We start from the raw sequence: 14,560 nt of genomic DNA, 5'->3' as shown, positions 1-14,560 counted from the left end.
CTTATCATATATGAAAACACATTTATACCTATAGTAAATTGCCATTTTTGGGGGGACCAATTCAGGAAAAGTCTTATGCAGGAAACTGGACAGAACTAAAATTAGATTAAAAGAAACACAAAAGCACACAGAAGTTGCCATAGTGAACCTTATTAATTTCACACAAGTCACAACTGGCAAACAAAACCTGATAAATGTGATACAGATATACAGTACAGTACAGGGTATATGAATAATGATGGGTTGTGTTCTCAATAACGATACTGTAAACAGAATATTCAGAAATCAAGTTCTACTTGTACAAATTTTCCTCACTAATAATTTTGGGTAAAACTGAAGGTTCAAAATAAGTTTATAAATTGGTATCTGTAATTTTATATTTTGATAAAAGAGGCATTTTACTGTATTAATTAATTTTCTTTGTTTTTATGACATTCTCTTATAACTACAGTACTGTATTAGATTTTCCATATGTTTAATATTTTATTTTTATATTACCTGTATAATATTTTCTTTTTATATATTGAGATACAAAAGATTTTAACACATTAAAGAACACAAAACAATAACTAAAATTTTTGACAATACTTGTACTATACATTTTTTACATAAATTATCTTACACACACACACACACACACACACACACACATTACAGACGCACATCTACAATTAATACAAAAGTTTAGACCCGACAGTTCAGTAGAGTATATAGTGCCCCATGACCAAGTTTGTGTATATCTGAGGATGTCAGTTTTAGAAGTAGTACAGTACTGTACAATAGTGTGCAAAATTGCTTTCACACACTCACTTAGAGAAGTGTGGTGAAACAGTACTTAAGTTGACATTAATGTCTAAAGGCAAATACTGTACTCTGTACAGTGTTAGATGGGCGTTAAGAAGGGTTATACTCAGCATGAGTTTAGATGGTCTTTCAATAATGGTTATAATTAATCTGGAAGAATTTGGCCTGTAGGAAGAGTGTGGTGATGCCTCACTTTAGGTGCCCCGTAGAGTCTGGGGATGACTGATGTGGCTTGAGTTTGGAAATACAGTACGTACATAAGACTAAACACTCACCGCAAGAGCAGATTGTTGTGGAAGGGGTATTTCATTATGATACTGTAGTGTTCATTGCTGTTGATGATTTCCATCTGTGTTCTTGTATAGTCTTGGGAAAAAAATTGAGAATGATTTTCATAAAAAGTACAGTACAAGTAAAGTATCGATTACTGTAGCTTTTATGGCCCCAAAAGGTTGTATACTTCTTAAAGTTAAAGATGTTTTTCCCTAACCATTAGTGGGTGTGTCATGCTTCACTAGGTAGATCATATTTACTACAAAGAAACATACAGTATACAATACTGGTATGTCAGAAGTGGTGGTGATCTTAATGTCAGATTTTGATATAGCCAGAGCTTTGTTACACTGTTATGGTTTTGAAATGTCTTTCTCGGTGAAAACTGTGAGAGGCTATGGCTGGTAAAATTGCCGCAATATTCCATAAAAGAGTAGGATGGATAATAATACAATAATTATGTGGTGTAGTTAAAATTGATAATATTATAAGAGTTGGCTAAAGAGTGGTAAATGCGATTTAAGGGAATTATAATGAGTTCTCGGTGAAAGGGATTGAGGATGTTAGGCAGTGTGAACATACCCACAGTAAGGAATTCAGCCACAAGGAACACAGCAAGGAACACAGCCACAGTAAGGAACACAACCACAGTAAGGAACACAACCACAGTAAGGAACACAGACTATCAGGTGCATTTGCTGTGGAAAAAGTTTTTAAAGATTTTGAATCCATTGTAAAACACTACAGTAATATGTATGAGACAATGCCTACAATGAAGGAGTAGTGTTGATGTTGAAGATTAGATTATCTCAGACAAATTAGAAGAAGTATATGAATCATGTATACAAATTACAAAGGGTCTTGGTGGTTGACTAAATGAGAGCTAAAGCTTGAAAGACAGCTCATAATAAATCTATTGCTGGGATATTACGCTCTATAATGTCATATAATGGGGTTTACTTTCATAAGTTCCTATACAGTAATATTAATACTTTTATAAAGACTAAGTCATTACAGTAATTGTAAATAAAAACTTCTTCAACAGGAACAGTCATTGCGCATGAGTCTACGGGAGGAAGCGGGACCACAACAGGTACAACAATCACAACAGTCACAACAACAACAGCAACAGCAGCAGCAGCAGCAGACAGCACAAACAGTAGCCCCGCAGTCCACACAGCAAACCTCACAACAACAGCAGCAAGGTAGTGAGCTGGTGCTGACCTCTGCTGGCCTGACTTTATCCTCGGCCCCGCAGACAGTGACCCCGGTGACCACATCTGTGACATCGGCTGCTGATCCTTTCATCGCTACGACAGACTTTCACTCCAGGCAGGAATCAGCAGATAGCGGACTTGGCCTGGGAACCAACTACTCCCTCCCTCATACTCCAGAGGATTTCCTAGCATCTATGGAGGATGTTGAGATCACGCCATCTGATGGTTGGTTGGCAGAGTTTGGTTCACCCTCCTCCGATGTAGAGTTGCTGTCTTAACACACAGTAAACGTTTTTCCAGTCTTTAACTTTAAATGGAAAATTCATAAGCTTTTATGTGGTAATTTGGTCTCTTGTATAGGATTGCTTAGTGTTGTAGATTAGGAAATGATTGTTTGACTCATTTTTCACTTTAAGGAGCAGAAGGCTCTTGATGTATTTCATAAAATCTTCTCATTCAAATTATATTCATTGGTACTTTTCTGTAGATTTTATATTCAAAGAGACTATCTCTTGGAATTGGCAGTAATCTTCTAGAATTTGTTTTTAATGAGCATGCAAATTATAAATGACAGTTAAGAACATTTTATGTCTTAACATTGTGGGGAGAAATTATGTAAATTTTCTGAGCCATCACAACATAACACATTACTGGCGGGGGCCAGGTAATTGTACTGTGCTGTATCACATCTCGTTTGTTGATCAAAATTCTGTTGTAGTTTAATTAGTATTAGTGTAGATATAGTTACTCTCCCTCTTGAATAATTATGATATTGATGAATTAGTTTCTATAATTCTATTGTGGTATATTATGTACTGTACTCTGAAACCTTACTTAGTTTAGCTTTATGTGGGTAAGAGTGTAAGAGTGGGCTGAATTATTTGATGATTAGATTACAGTACAGAGGTAGAATTTCCATGTGACTTCTAATACATGTACGGTACACAGGAAAAGTTGGTCTTAAGAACACTGACCAAGCAAGTGATGGGCAGGACATTTGTTGGATGGTGAGGGATGTTAGGCAGGGCAGGAGGGTGATAGGCAGGGCACAAGGGTGATAGGCAGGGCATGAGGGTGATAGGCAGAGCAGGAGGTTGGTAGTGAGGGGAATGCTTACCTACCCCTAGATCTGCCTATGGGATATACAGTATTTCATTAAGAGATTTAGTAAAAAGTTCAAAATAAGGTTAAGAGTGTATGATCAGTACTATTCTCCAGGAGGCTGAGCTAGAACTGTATACCTACTGGCCTGCTCAGTACGCATGGGTTGAAGATGCTCACACAGTGACCTCGTGAGATATTTTAGATTGCTTGGGCTAATTTAACAGTCAGGAGGCTGCTGGGGATTTCATACTTCATAAATCTGTTTGATTAATGAGAAATTTGAATGAGTAAGGTTTCACTGTACATTACTGGGAGAACATTTGGCTAACTGTACCATTACCTCATTTTTTATGGAATGTACATAAATAAGTTAACACTCAGGTAAATATATTATTAATAATTTATAAACAGGTTCAAAATTTTTCTATACGTATATAAAATAACATTATCTGTACTGTTTAGTCAAAGGTACAATTGAGGACAAAACCATAAAATGTGAGGTATTGGTATGTGGAAAATTTTAAATTTTTTAGTCTGCGTCTTACTGATGTTCTAAACTTAATTGAAGATTATTTTGGAATTCTATGATAAATCATGTTAGTACAGTAGAGTGAATGTAGTTATAATATAGAATAATAGGTGATGTTAGCAATGATTTGCCTTGTACAGTTCTGACAATAATTAAGCCTGTTTGTGTATATAGTACTATAATACTGTAGAGTTAAGACTCCTTTATGGCCATTCAGTGCAGTATGTCACTGATCTCACAAACTTTTAATAGAATAGAATAATTAGGCTTTTAACTTAATGCTAGGTTTTGTACTTATCCTTAATTCCTTTGATGCGAAGTGTTTAGTGGTATTTTTTGCTTCTTTGAGGAAGTTACTTAACCATATAACGATACATTTTTAGCCAAAGCAGTTAATTTTAGTATAGAATATTATACAGTAGCTTGCAATTTTTGTCTTACAATATATATTACAGCGAACCCTCACTTTACGCGGTCAATTGAACCCACAGCGGCCCGCGTAAAGTGAACAACATAACATATGGGATTAATTGAAATAGAGACCGGGCCGACCCCCAAACTCCACTTTTTCAGACACAATACCTACGTTGTAGTAAAAGTAACTTCTTAATTTTATGATGGTATGCACACACAATTAATAATTAAGAGAAATATCAATAATATTAGGTTTTTTAACACTTACATTAGTAGAAAAGATGGCTGGGCACACGGGGATGGGGGGTTGGTTCCGAGGCAGAGGGCAGATCATTGGCCCTCACTTGTATCAATTGTATCACTATCCACCACAGAGGCTTGCAGGGCCTCTTTGTCAAACCCCTCAAAGTCCATATAAGTCCATATCCTCACTATCATTATCACTATTACTGACTTGGGCCGGCTGTGGTGGGTGGCGGGTGAAGAACTCGGTAATGTTTTGATGACTGGGCGACCTTGTGCGTACCCTGCTCGCGTCGCTTTCCGCGTAAAAGGGTACACACACCACGGAAAGTGAGCATTCCGTGTTCGGCAGGGTACCGCGTAAACGTGGAAACGCGTAAAGTGGGACCGCGTAAAGTGAGGGTTGACTGTATTATGGAATTTTTTCTTGCGCCATATTGGAGTGGTCTTGGCTTGTTGATGCTTCTGTTGAATATTACAGCAAATCATACATATGCTTAATTAAACATGTATACTGTATATGAATACTAATGGTTTTGGTGTGTTGTGGACCTTATATTGAAATTTTTTGTCCTTTTTTTATTTTAATCTTGCCAAGATTATAATACTGTTTTTTAATCCTCACATTTAACATAAGAATATCTTTGTGTGTGTGTGTCTTTGAGTGATGATATAAATAGTATAATTAAGATTTGTTTAGTGTTATTCACCATGTACCATATTAAAGCAGGGTGGTTTGAGTGTACAGTGTAGTCTATGAGGAATTGATAAATAACTTAATTCCTGTATGTCTGAAAATATTCTATACTTCAAGGATTCATCCATTTAATATTTTTTCACTTTTTTTAATATTTGCATAGATAGAGACTGTACTGTATAGTTGATAGTGCATTGTGAATTGGTCATAGAAGTACAGTATAATTATTTTAAGTAGCCACATTATCCCAGAATTACACTTGGTACTCATGCCTGTTATCTTGCCATGTAATATCCCATCTTTTCTCTCGTAAATTCCTCCTCCTTCCATGTCTTTTCCTGCTTCCTTATCTTTACTCATCCTCCTCATCTCTCAACTTCCTCCATATTTCTCCTCATCCTCCGTATTTCTCCTCTTCCTCCTTATATCTCTTCTTCCTCATTATGTCTCCTTTTCGTCCTTATCTCTCCTCTTCTTCCTTATCTCTACTCATCCTCCTCATCTCTCCTCTTTCTCCTTATGTTTCCTCGTCCTCCTTATCTCTGTTCTTCCCCTTTACCTCTATTCTTCCTCTGTATCTCTCATCTTCTTCTTCCTTATCTCTACTCATCCTCCTCATCTCTCCTCTTCCTCCTTATGTCTCCTTTTCCTCCTTATCTCTATTCCTCCTCTTTACCTCTATTCTTCCTCTTTTTCTCACCTCTTCCTCCTTATCTCTCCCTTCCCTCCTTATCTCTCCTCTTCTTCCTCGTATCTATTCTTCCTCCTAATCTTTCATCTGCTCCTCCTCAACCCCCCTCTTCCTTATTACATTTGCTGAGGAAAAGCTTTGACACTTTCTCATTCCTTTGGGCCATCAGGTGTGAATTGATGTGTTTAATCAAATAAACCAGTGACAAACTTGTTGAGTTAATGTCTTCTGTGTCTGTATCATGTTATTGAGGTTAGAAGTGATGATGGAAGACTACAGAACCACCCTGCAGATAATGGTTAATGGCATATAAGATGTAATAGCTGAAGATTAAATTCCTGTTTGTACATTTTCCTACTTACACATAGATTATTAGAGAATATTTTCTTTTAAGTCATCAAATAAATCTTGGAGATATACATCAGTATACAAAAATTTAACTTCACATTATAAAAGAGACTTAAATATTAATAATAATTCATTTATATCATACCGGAGTGGAAGGACACGGTAACCAAACCTCTCACGTGAGGATGACACCGTGATGGTTGTTTGATGTATCGTTTAAGGATTAATGGTTCAAAATATTTCCCTATGAAGTTGGTCTCTCTTCTTACAGCTGAGATGAAAACTTCTCCAGCTAACAACATCCTGGAAGCACCTGAGCTTGAGTCTATGGATTCTGAAGACCTCGTCCCTACAATACAGGTGTGTTATTTTGTTTGAACTTAGACCTATAGAGTACAGTGCAGTACTGTATTTAGAAAAGGTTTGGGAAAGTAATGGAACATACAATAATTACATAGGAAAATATAATAGGCAGAACCTTAGATTGTCAGTGAGGATAGATGACAGTTTGTCTTATAAGATGTTAACACATTAATACTGTACTTCAAGTCTAGAGTGTCCATAGGATTTAGTAAAGGAAGTACACTATCAGCTCACCAAAATGATGATGAAGTGCACAAATAGAAGAGTATAGATGAATACTGTTTTCATCATGCACATTAATCTATACAAAATATTCTAGATTCTCCATAAATGGCTTAGTGGCTGTTGCTATCACCTTACCAACTTATTATAAACATGGTTTTAGGATGAGGATTTAGTGATGGCCACAGTTGTTTCATTGCTACCAAGTGTTAATTACTGTACTAAAACAAGGTTAAAAATATGCATACATTTATTCAAACAAGTTTATTTGTAAAGCATTATCTTATGTACAGTACAATAAGTGCAAACCAAGTCAAACATTTGAAGGATTGAGTCAAATGTTTTTCATGAAAGCATTAAACCAAGAATGGTACAGTACTGTATTAATATGGGAAACAACTAACACAACACCACATTTCCAAACTTTCACAACATAAATGAGAACAACAGATAGAATAAGAAGTATAGAGAGTCTTAATGTGATTAATCCTGTAACAGATTCAGGCATAGTATTATAGGATCATCATTTAGGCAGAGTTTATCTCTCATCACCAGTAGGGTCAAACCTGACAGCTGATCTCCCCACATAGTACTGTACCACACAACCTTATATTTAGTCTTTGTAAATTTCAAAATGATCTCTCCAGCATTGAGATACTGTAGTTTACAAACTGGATGGTTTTATAAGTAATTAGGTAGCTATGGGCAGCTTGCAAACTTTATTTGTGACATGCAGTGTCTTCATGACCACTGAGTTTATGTCATTGGAGACTTAATTAACTTTTCTGGTGTTGACTACATTTTCCAGCTCCAGCTGCACCTGTAGAGAAATTTATATAGAATTTGCAGAAAAATATTCCTTTGATGAATGGCAAAGTCACTGGAGCTTATCCGGGTCTTTCATGTTGGTCTTTCTGTTAAAATATACAGTTGCCTCTCGCTAACCGCAGGAGTTAGGTTCCTGGTAAACCCCGTAGTTGGGAAAGACTTATGGCAAATAGGAGCCGATAACACTCACCAAATCCTAACTAAATTGCCTGTTCTTTTGCAAAACAACACCTGCATTATACAATGCATTAAATTTGAGTCTAATACATATAAAATAGCATAATATAAATTTAATGGTACAGTATAGGAGGTACAGCATTTACCTTCATTGAGGATGATGGTGGATGATAATGAGAATTATGTTTTGCTCCTATAAATGTATCTAAAATATCACTAACCTATGAACATGCTGCAGTCTTTATTTGTAGAATCATAAATAAATGCTTTGCAGAGGGTAATTTTGTGCGATCTGAGGAACAGGCTTTATTGCATCCACTTTTTAAGAAACCTAGTCTTGATGCTGAAATTATGTAAAATTATCATAGTCTCCAATCTCTCTTCTTATCAAATATCATAAAGCGTGCTAAGCTGGATCAGTTACTTCCTCTGTTAGAGATAAATGGAGTGATCCTCTGGTCCAGTCAGAATTGTAGATACAGTATACTGTACCTTGCCAGAGTCATTAGGCATGAATATGTCCCAAGGCTTGTCAAGAAATAATAACAAACAATTTCAACTTCATAGGAGCGACCTGTTATGAGAAATCACAGAATAGCTGACAAATGCTCGTGTGGTGAAATGGCTTTCCACATACAGGAATCTTGTTTTTAATTGATGGAGATGCTAGAGATAATAAATAGCCTTAGGTAGGTTTCCTCATCCTTCCTGGGGTAATAGAGCTAATTTCCTGGCTCTAATCTCAATTCTTCTAATAATGAAGTATGAGATGATCCGCCTCTTTTCTTAAACACTTTCGTCCACGTTGTCCTCTTCTTTTGACTTTGTTAAATACGCTGCAGTAACTGCTCCAGCTGGTACTATGTTCAACTCCTCGTTGCTGAGCAGCGTGACCATGGCTGTCCGTGTGCGATCATGTCATAGGTGTAGTAAGCTGTGCCTTGAGGTTAGACTGAATCCTGCGTTGGCGACAGTTGTTTTTGTGAGGCTGGTCTGAGCATGTACAGTATAGTGTTCTTAAGGTTACACTGAGGTACAGTACTATATATTGATAACTAATATACTGTAGGTCCTCGATCTGTATCTCATCTTGAAGGTTGATCACTTAGCAACCTACACAGAGGAGCAGACCAATACATTACAGTATACTGTATATTGTACAATACAGTCATTATTAAGGTTACCAGGTAGTTTCAGATTTACATATAAAGTACTGTACTTACATAAGTACCTTAATTTTTCTGCCATTAAGGTGATTATGAAAGTTTACTAAGAATATGTTTATTTCCCTTTTCAGCTGAATGATGACCTGTCAACTGATTTCCTAAATGACATGCTCGAGACAACCAAAATGGATAATCTTCACACGTGGCTGTAAAAAGAAAAGTTAAAAAAATGTGAAATGTATAAAAAAAAAAAAGCTCGTGCTTATTTAGTGGTGAGAAGACTAATGCCTCTGGGGACATTTAGAATTATATGTAGTGTTTCAATTTGGTTTCCTTGTTTCCTGGTTAGGTAAAATGTACCTCTCAAGGCTTGAATAGGCAGAAAGCAATTTTCATAGTCTATTTAGATAGACAGAAAAATATGCAATCTTGCTTTATGCAAAAAAAAAGAAGCTTTTGTGGGAGGCAACAAGAAAATAGACCAGGATGCAACCAGTACCCAAATTTGATGTTATAGTACCTCATAGGTGGGAATAAATGTTGTGCAAGAATATGTTATGTTGAAATCTGCAGTCTGAATATGTCAGAAACTGTATATGAAATGAACAATGGTACAGTACAACAAAAAGGCAGCATTAATGTTTACGTGCAACTGTGTATTTGTATGTGATACAGAAAGTACCATGAATTTGGGCTCTCTATGCTGGATGTATTCTTTGTTTCCACCTGTGAGGGAACATTAGCCACAAAAACCAGGCTATGTGGGTTAATTACATGGTCTTGAAATCTGAAGAAAAATGAAAAATTGAAGCCATAATTGAGTGATACTGGGAAGTTTTAGAGATGTACTGTGCCCAACACTGATCTCGTACGGCTTCAATAATATCTTAAGCAAATGATACCCATTTTTTTGTATGTGATGGATTAGTGCCTACAGACTACCAAGTTATACTCTATTCGAGAGGCGGTTCCCAACACTGGCAACCTCCCATGTTGTAGGTTAAGTTCTGTTTTGTGAATACCTTTTAGTGGTTTTATCACGTGCATTTAGGACTATGATATTTTTGGAGGTTTATCTCATTGCCTCTGTCCTCTCCATATATCAAGTGATTCACTACCAATCTTACCGTCCAGTTCTGCCTTGATCAATAAAATACTGTATTGCCGGACTTAATCATATTACAGAATAATTATATTTATTAATGATAGCTAATTGTCATGTAAATAGTATTTCAAGTTATGTTCTTGTGTAAGAAAACTCACTATCTTAATATTATAAATATATAAAAAAAATAGTTAATTGAAAAGGCATTAATTAATTTTAGATACAGGCAGCTGTTTAACAATGAAAATGAAACATTAATCCCAAAAGTTAATGGGAAGCAATTGATCCTTTTTGACAATGCACTCAGTGCTCCTTTTTTTTTTGCAAGACAGTGGAGCAATCTGTTGTTTGCATTTTATTTAGTTGACTTTTTTGTGTTTTGTTGGCTGTTACGCTCCTTCCATCTGCGGCTACCCTAGTTCCTGTTGTGTGATCATGTACAGCAGTTTTACATCTTTGAGCCTCCCTAGCTTCCCTTCAGCATGTGTAGTAATGACTATACATTGAATTTTTGACAAGGCTGTATTTTCAGCATCTACATTTTCATATAATTTTTTTATATTTAGTTCCGAGTAAATCTTAGCATGGCTTATTTTTCTTTTCAATTATAATACTTATGAATCAGTGTTAAATTCAAGCTTTAACTTTTTTTCTCTGAATGCTAAAAAAGGAATTAGTTGAGGATCCTTATAAAAGCTTCATCTGTTTGTTCGATCAGTGATCAGGACATTTATATGGGGAGTTTTTGAACAGCCTTAATTCATCATTTCGTCTTGTGTAAGCCAAAGTAATATGTGTTGTTATTATTGTTTGATCTGATGGAATAATTAAATAGATCACTATTAAAATAAACATTTATAAAAATTTGCATCACTTAAATATGTGAAAATTCCTGTGGCCGATTGTTGTGCTACTTCAGTTTAAATGCACATGATATTTGACAAATTGTTATAATAATGTTTGATCAATAATTTTCATTTAATGCAACTTTGTGATGTGCAGGGAGCTTGTTTATTCATGTTCTTATTTGTTAACACAGATTTTATGATGTTCTTTCAGAGATTATTTGTTAAAGTTTCAAAAATTTTCTTACAAAGTATTTTTGGTGCCTTAGAGGAAATGAGGTGCCTTGTGTAGTGGCAGTACTGTATATGTATGGCAGCTCGATGAAGCAGGAACTAAGGTGATAGCCAGTCATGTTTTCCAGCCTTAGTTAATGACACACAATTAATGTACTTAAAGCAATGGCCATAGTTTCCACTAGGTCTACCAGTCTTTTAAACTAGCATTCTTAATGATTCACCAATCCCTATGATACATGTGACGTGGGCGGTTTCTGTATCTATTTGTGCAGGTTTGTCTGCCCTGCAGCTGTGCCAGAAGTAGCTACATGGGATGCTTCTGATTCCCAACTGTACTGTAAATAGAAGTTGGATAACATTTTGAAACATAAACTGTATCCAGTAGCACTCTGGTCACGTCATCAGTATTTCAAATCCCCACATCCATCCACAGTCTGCTCAAGTGATTTATGGACGTCCCAAGTGCCTTTGTCTGCAGCTGTTTAGTGGCCGTTCAGCTCCTCCCTGGGTCATTAAACTGGTCAAAGGTCATGACCCAGGTCGTTAAGAGGTCACTTTGGCAGCTCCCATGCCACATTTTAAAATGTGGCTGTAGGTTTAGCTTCATGTTAAGTGTTAAGGCTGAACAAGCACCAAGCGTTGACCACACACTTGGTGCTTGTTCCGGTATTATTATCATTATTATCTTATTATTATTATTATTATTATTATTATTATTATTATTATAATTATTATTATTATTATAATTGCTCCAGTAGACATGAATTTTTATTTTATCAGGAAATGTACATGTTCATTTTTTTATGTTCATAGTATGGTGTCTTTTGTGATATACATCTAGCATGCAATGTTGTTTTTAGTTTGTCTTATAGTGGCCATATTTGTTAGTTTTACAATGACTAGTTAGAAACTCAGCAGCAAGGCTCTTGTTTTTCAATCTTTTTAATGTGGTGAAGGGTTCCTAGTATAGATTAAAGAAAAAATATCACAGCTACCAATATTATATTCATATCAAACTTTCTTAGAAAAATAATCCAATGATAAAGTTTTATACTAATAGATTTAAGATTATGACCCGAGATTTGACTTTTATCAAGTCTTTTGGGGTTGCGTCCTTCCCAATCTTTCTTGCACAAGTTTATGAAGTTCAGTTGCTCTACATACCTCTAGAAAGCAATGTATAGAGTATGAAAACTGTTTATGAAAAATTAACCCAATATTAGGTACAGTACCATCAACTGATCTTGTTGTTAATCTCAATACGTTGTTTCAAGCTGAGGAAATGTCTTTCCATGATCCTAGAGTTACTGATTTTATAAACTGATACTTATCAATGTTGCCTTGCTTTTATAAGGTCCTGTCACAGTCCTAACAATTTTTCAGTGTACAGTATATGTGGGACTGTTATGGGAAATAACCCATGTAATTGGGTAGGTAGCAAGCTATGCCAGTTAAAGCATGAAAGATTTTGTGAACATTTCTAGCTGATCACCTTCTCTCTTGTCCTGTCTGATCAGCACACCGCCATATACATCCAACTCTATGCTAGGAATGGTTCACTTAATCCTCATACCATGACTGAACTCTTGCCCCAACCCTGATCTATGGTATTAGCTTATGGCTCACAAATCACGGTGAAATTTAGCAATGTGACAGAAATAGGGAAATTTGTTTGGAAATGCCAATAGAAAAGTTCCCTGTATATTGTGGCTTGGTTACAACACATGATTACCTGTTTTATAAAACCTCTGCCACAGAACATTTTTTCCTTTTTTTGCCATATTTGTGAATACCACCCAAGTGCTTATGACGCAGGGGGTGAAGTAGCATCCACTCCCCCATGAAATTTAAGTGTATGCTGAAGCAATGTAAATAAATTTTATCTTCAAATGACTTAGATGTTTTTCTTCCCGTTTGGACTACTTTGTGTAATTGTTGTCCTGTGTTAAGTAGTAATTTTGTTTTAGGTAGTAAATTAGAGAAACTATGTACTATTTATCATGAGTTAGGTAGATTTTGTTCTTGTTTGTGAACCGATTTCATGTTTTAGGGGTATTTTTGTCATTGGGAAATCGAACCCTATTTTTCGCATGTGCTTATCCATTCGTGATATGACAATTCCAGAGTTGTAGAGAGAGAGAGAGTTCGGCCAACCGGGTGCCATGTTGTTACTCAGCGGGTGGGAAGTCTTCTCAGACTCTCTCCCACATAGTTTATAAACACGCTTATCCAATTGTAAACTAGTACGTGCCCCTTGTATGACAAGTTTACTGAATAAACAACGTCATCATCATCCTCCTCTACAGTATGAGTGGAAACATTTTCATCAGCTCGGTAATAATATGGCGGCCAGTTGACTGAACTGTTTCTCTCTACGGCTCTGGGGAATTCACCTAACAAATTATTTATTTTTTTAACCTAAGCCATTCGTATCTCGAGTGATACCTAATGTATATTAATGCATTTCATAAGATGATGTAAAAATGAGTGAGTACAGTTAGGTAATTCTTCGATACCGATTTTAGGTGTTTAGGTATTTAAAAAAATGAAATTAAAGCTCATTTGCTGCCTACCAAATTCAATTGAGCACAAATTTTATCATCTGTCAATTCAGTGGTTTCCTCAGGCCTCTATGTACAAGATTCCTACACAACCAAACGTGTTCAACTGTATCCTGGGGCATATTGGATCCTTTTGTTTTTATATGTTGCATTCTGATGACAAAAAACACAACCTATATACCTGTACAATAATACGAGTGAATATTGTGAAGGAGCAGGTAGCGTCTGGCGTTGTTAATCCTTGGAATACACTGATGCTTACACTCAATGGAAAAGGGTGTGTTTACCTCCTTGGCTGGAGAAAATTGTGGAAGTACAGTAGTGAGAAAAATGTTCTGGTGAAATTTGGAACAATTAACTAAGTACCTGAAGAATGAGATTCACACTCATTGTTTGGCACTTTCTCATATAAACATTTGAAGAACAATAAAAACTTGCATTCCTAAGAAATGAAATGATTTACTTTTGTGCAGAATATATAAAATGGAGTTTCAGGTCTAAATACATGGCCTTAGTATAATTTATTCATTAGCATGAGTGGATTTGTAAATAACCTTCTCCATGGGTGTCAGCTGGCATATACTGTACATCTGTACAATCTTGTCATAATGAAGAATATCAAGAATTAGGTAGGCAGGTAATCTTTTATTACCTCAGGGAGTTGCGACCTTGCTTTGCCAGCTGTTCCCATCCTGTTGGTTGACATTAGGAAGGGCATCCAGTTCAGAAACTTTGC

At 35.9% G+C, this 14,560-nt stretch overlaps 1 protein-coding gene across 1 annotated transcript in view; it reads left to right on the top strand.

The window, feature by feature from the left end:
* The window catches only part of LOC121876145 (transcriptional coactivator YAP1-B-like), a 29,321-nt gene extending 16,165 nt beyond the window's left edge, over window positions 1–13,156 (top strand). The window contains exons 3-5 of the mRNA XM_042381082.1: window positions 2,123–2,519; window positions 6,592–6,680; window positions 9,208–13,156. Coding sequence (XP_042237016.1) covers window positions 2,123–2,519; window positions 6,592–6,680; window positions 9,208–9,288 — 567 coding nt within the window. The 3' untranslated portion in view covers window positions 9,289–13,156. The remainder of the gene's footprint in view (window positions 1–2,122; window positions 2,520–6,591; window positions 6,681–9,207) is intronic.
* Window positions 13,157–14,560: the final 1,404 nt, after the last annotated feature.

Source organism: Homarus americanus, unplaced genomic scaffold (assembly GCF_018991925.1).
Source record: "Homarus americanus isolate GMGI-L3 unplaced genomic scaffold, GMGI_Hamer_2.0 scaffold34921, whole genome shotgun sequence".
In the NCBI taxonomy this organism is placed as follows: domain Eukaryota; kingdom Metazoa; phylum Arthropoda; class Malacostraca; order Decapoda; family Nephropidae; genus Homarus; species Homarus americanus.
The sequence above is the reverse complement of the archived record's forward strand: the minus strand, read 5'-3'. Positions and strand labels throughout refer to the sequence as shown.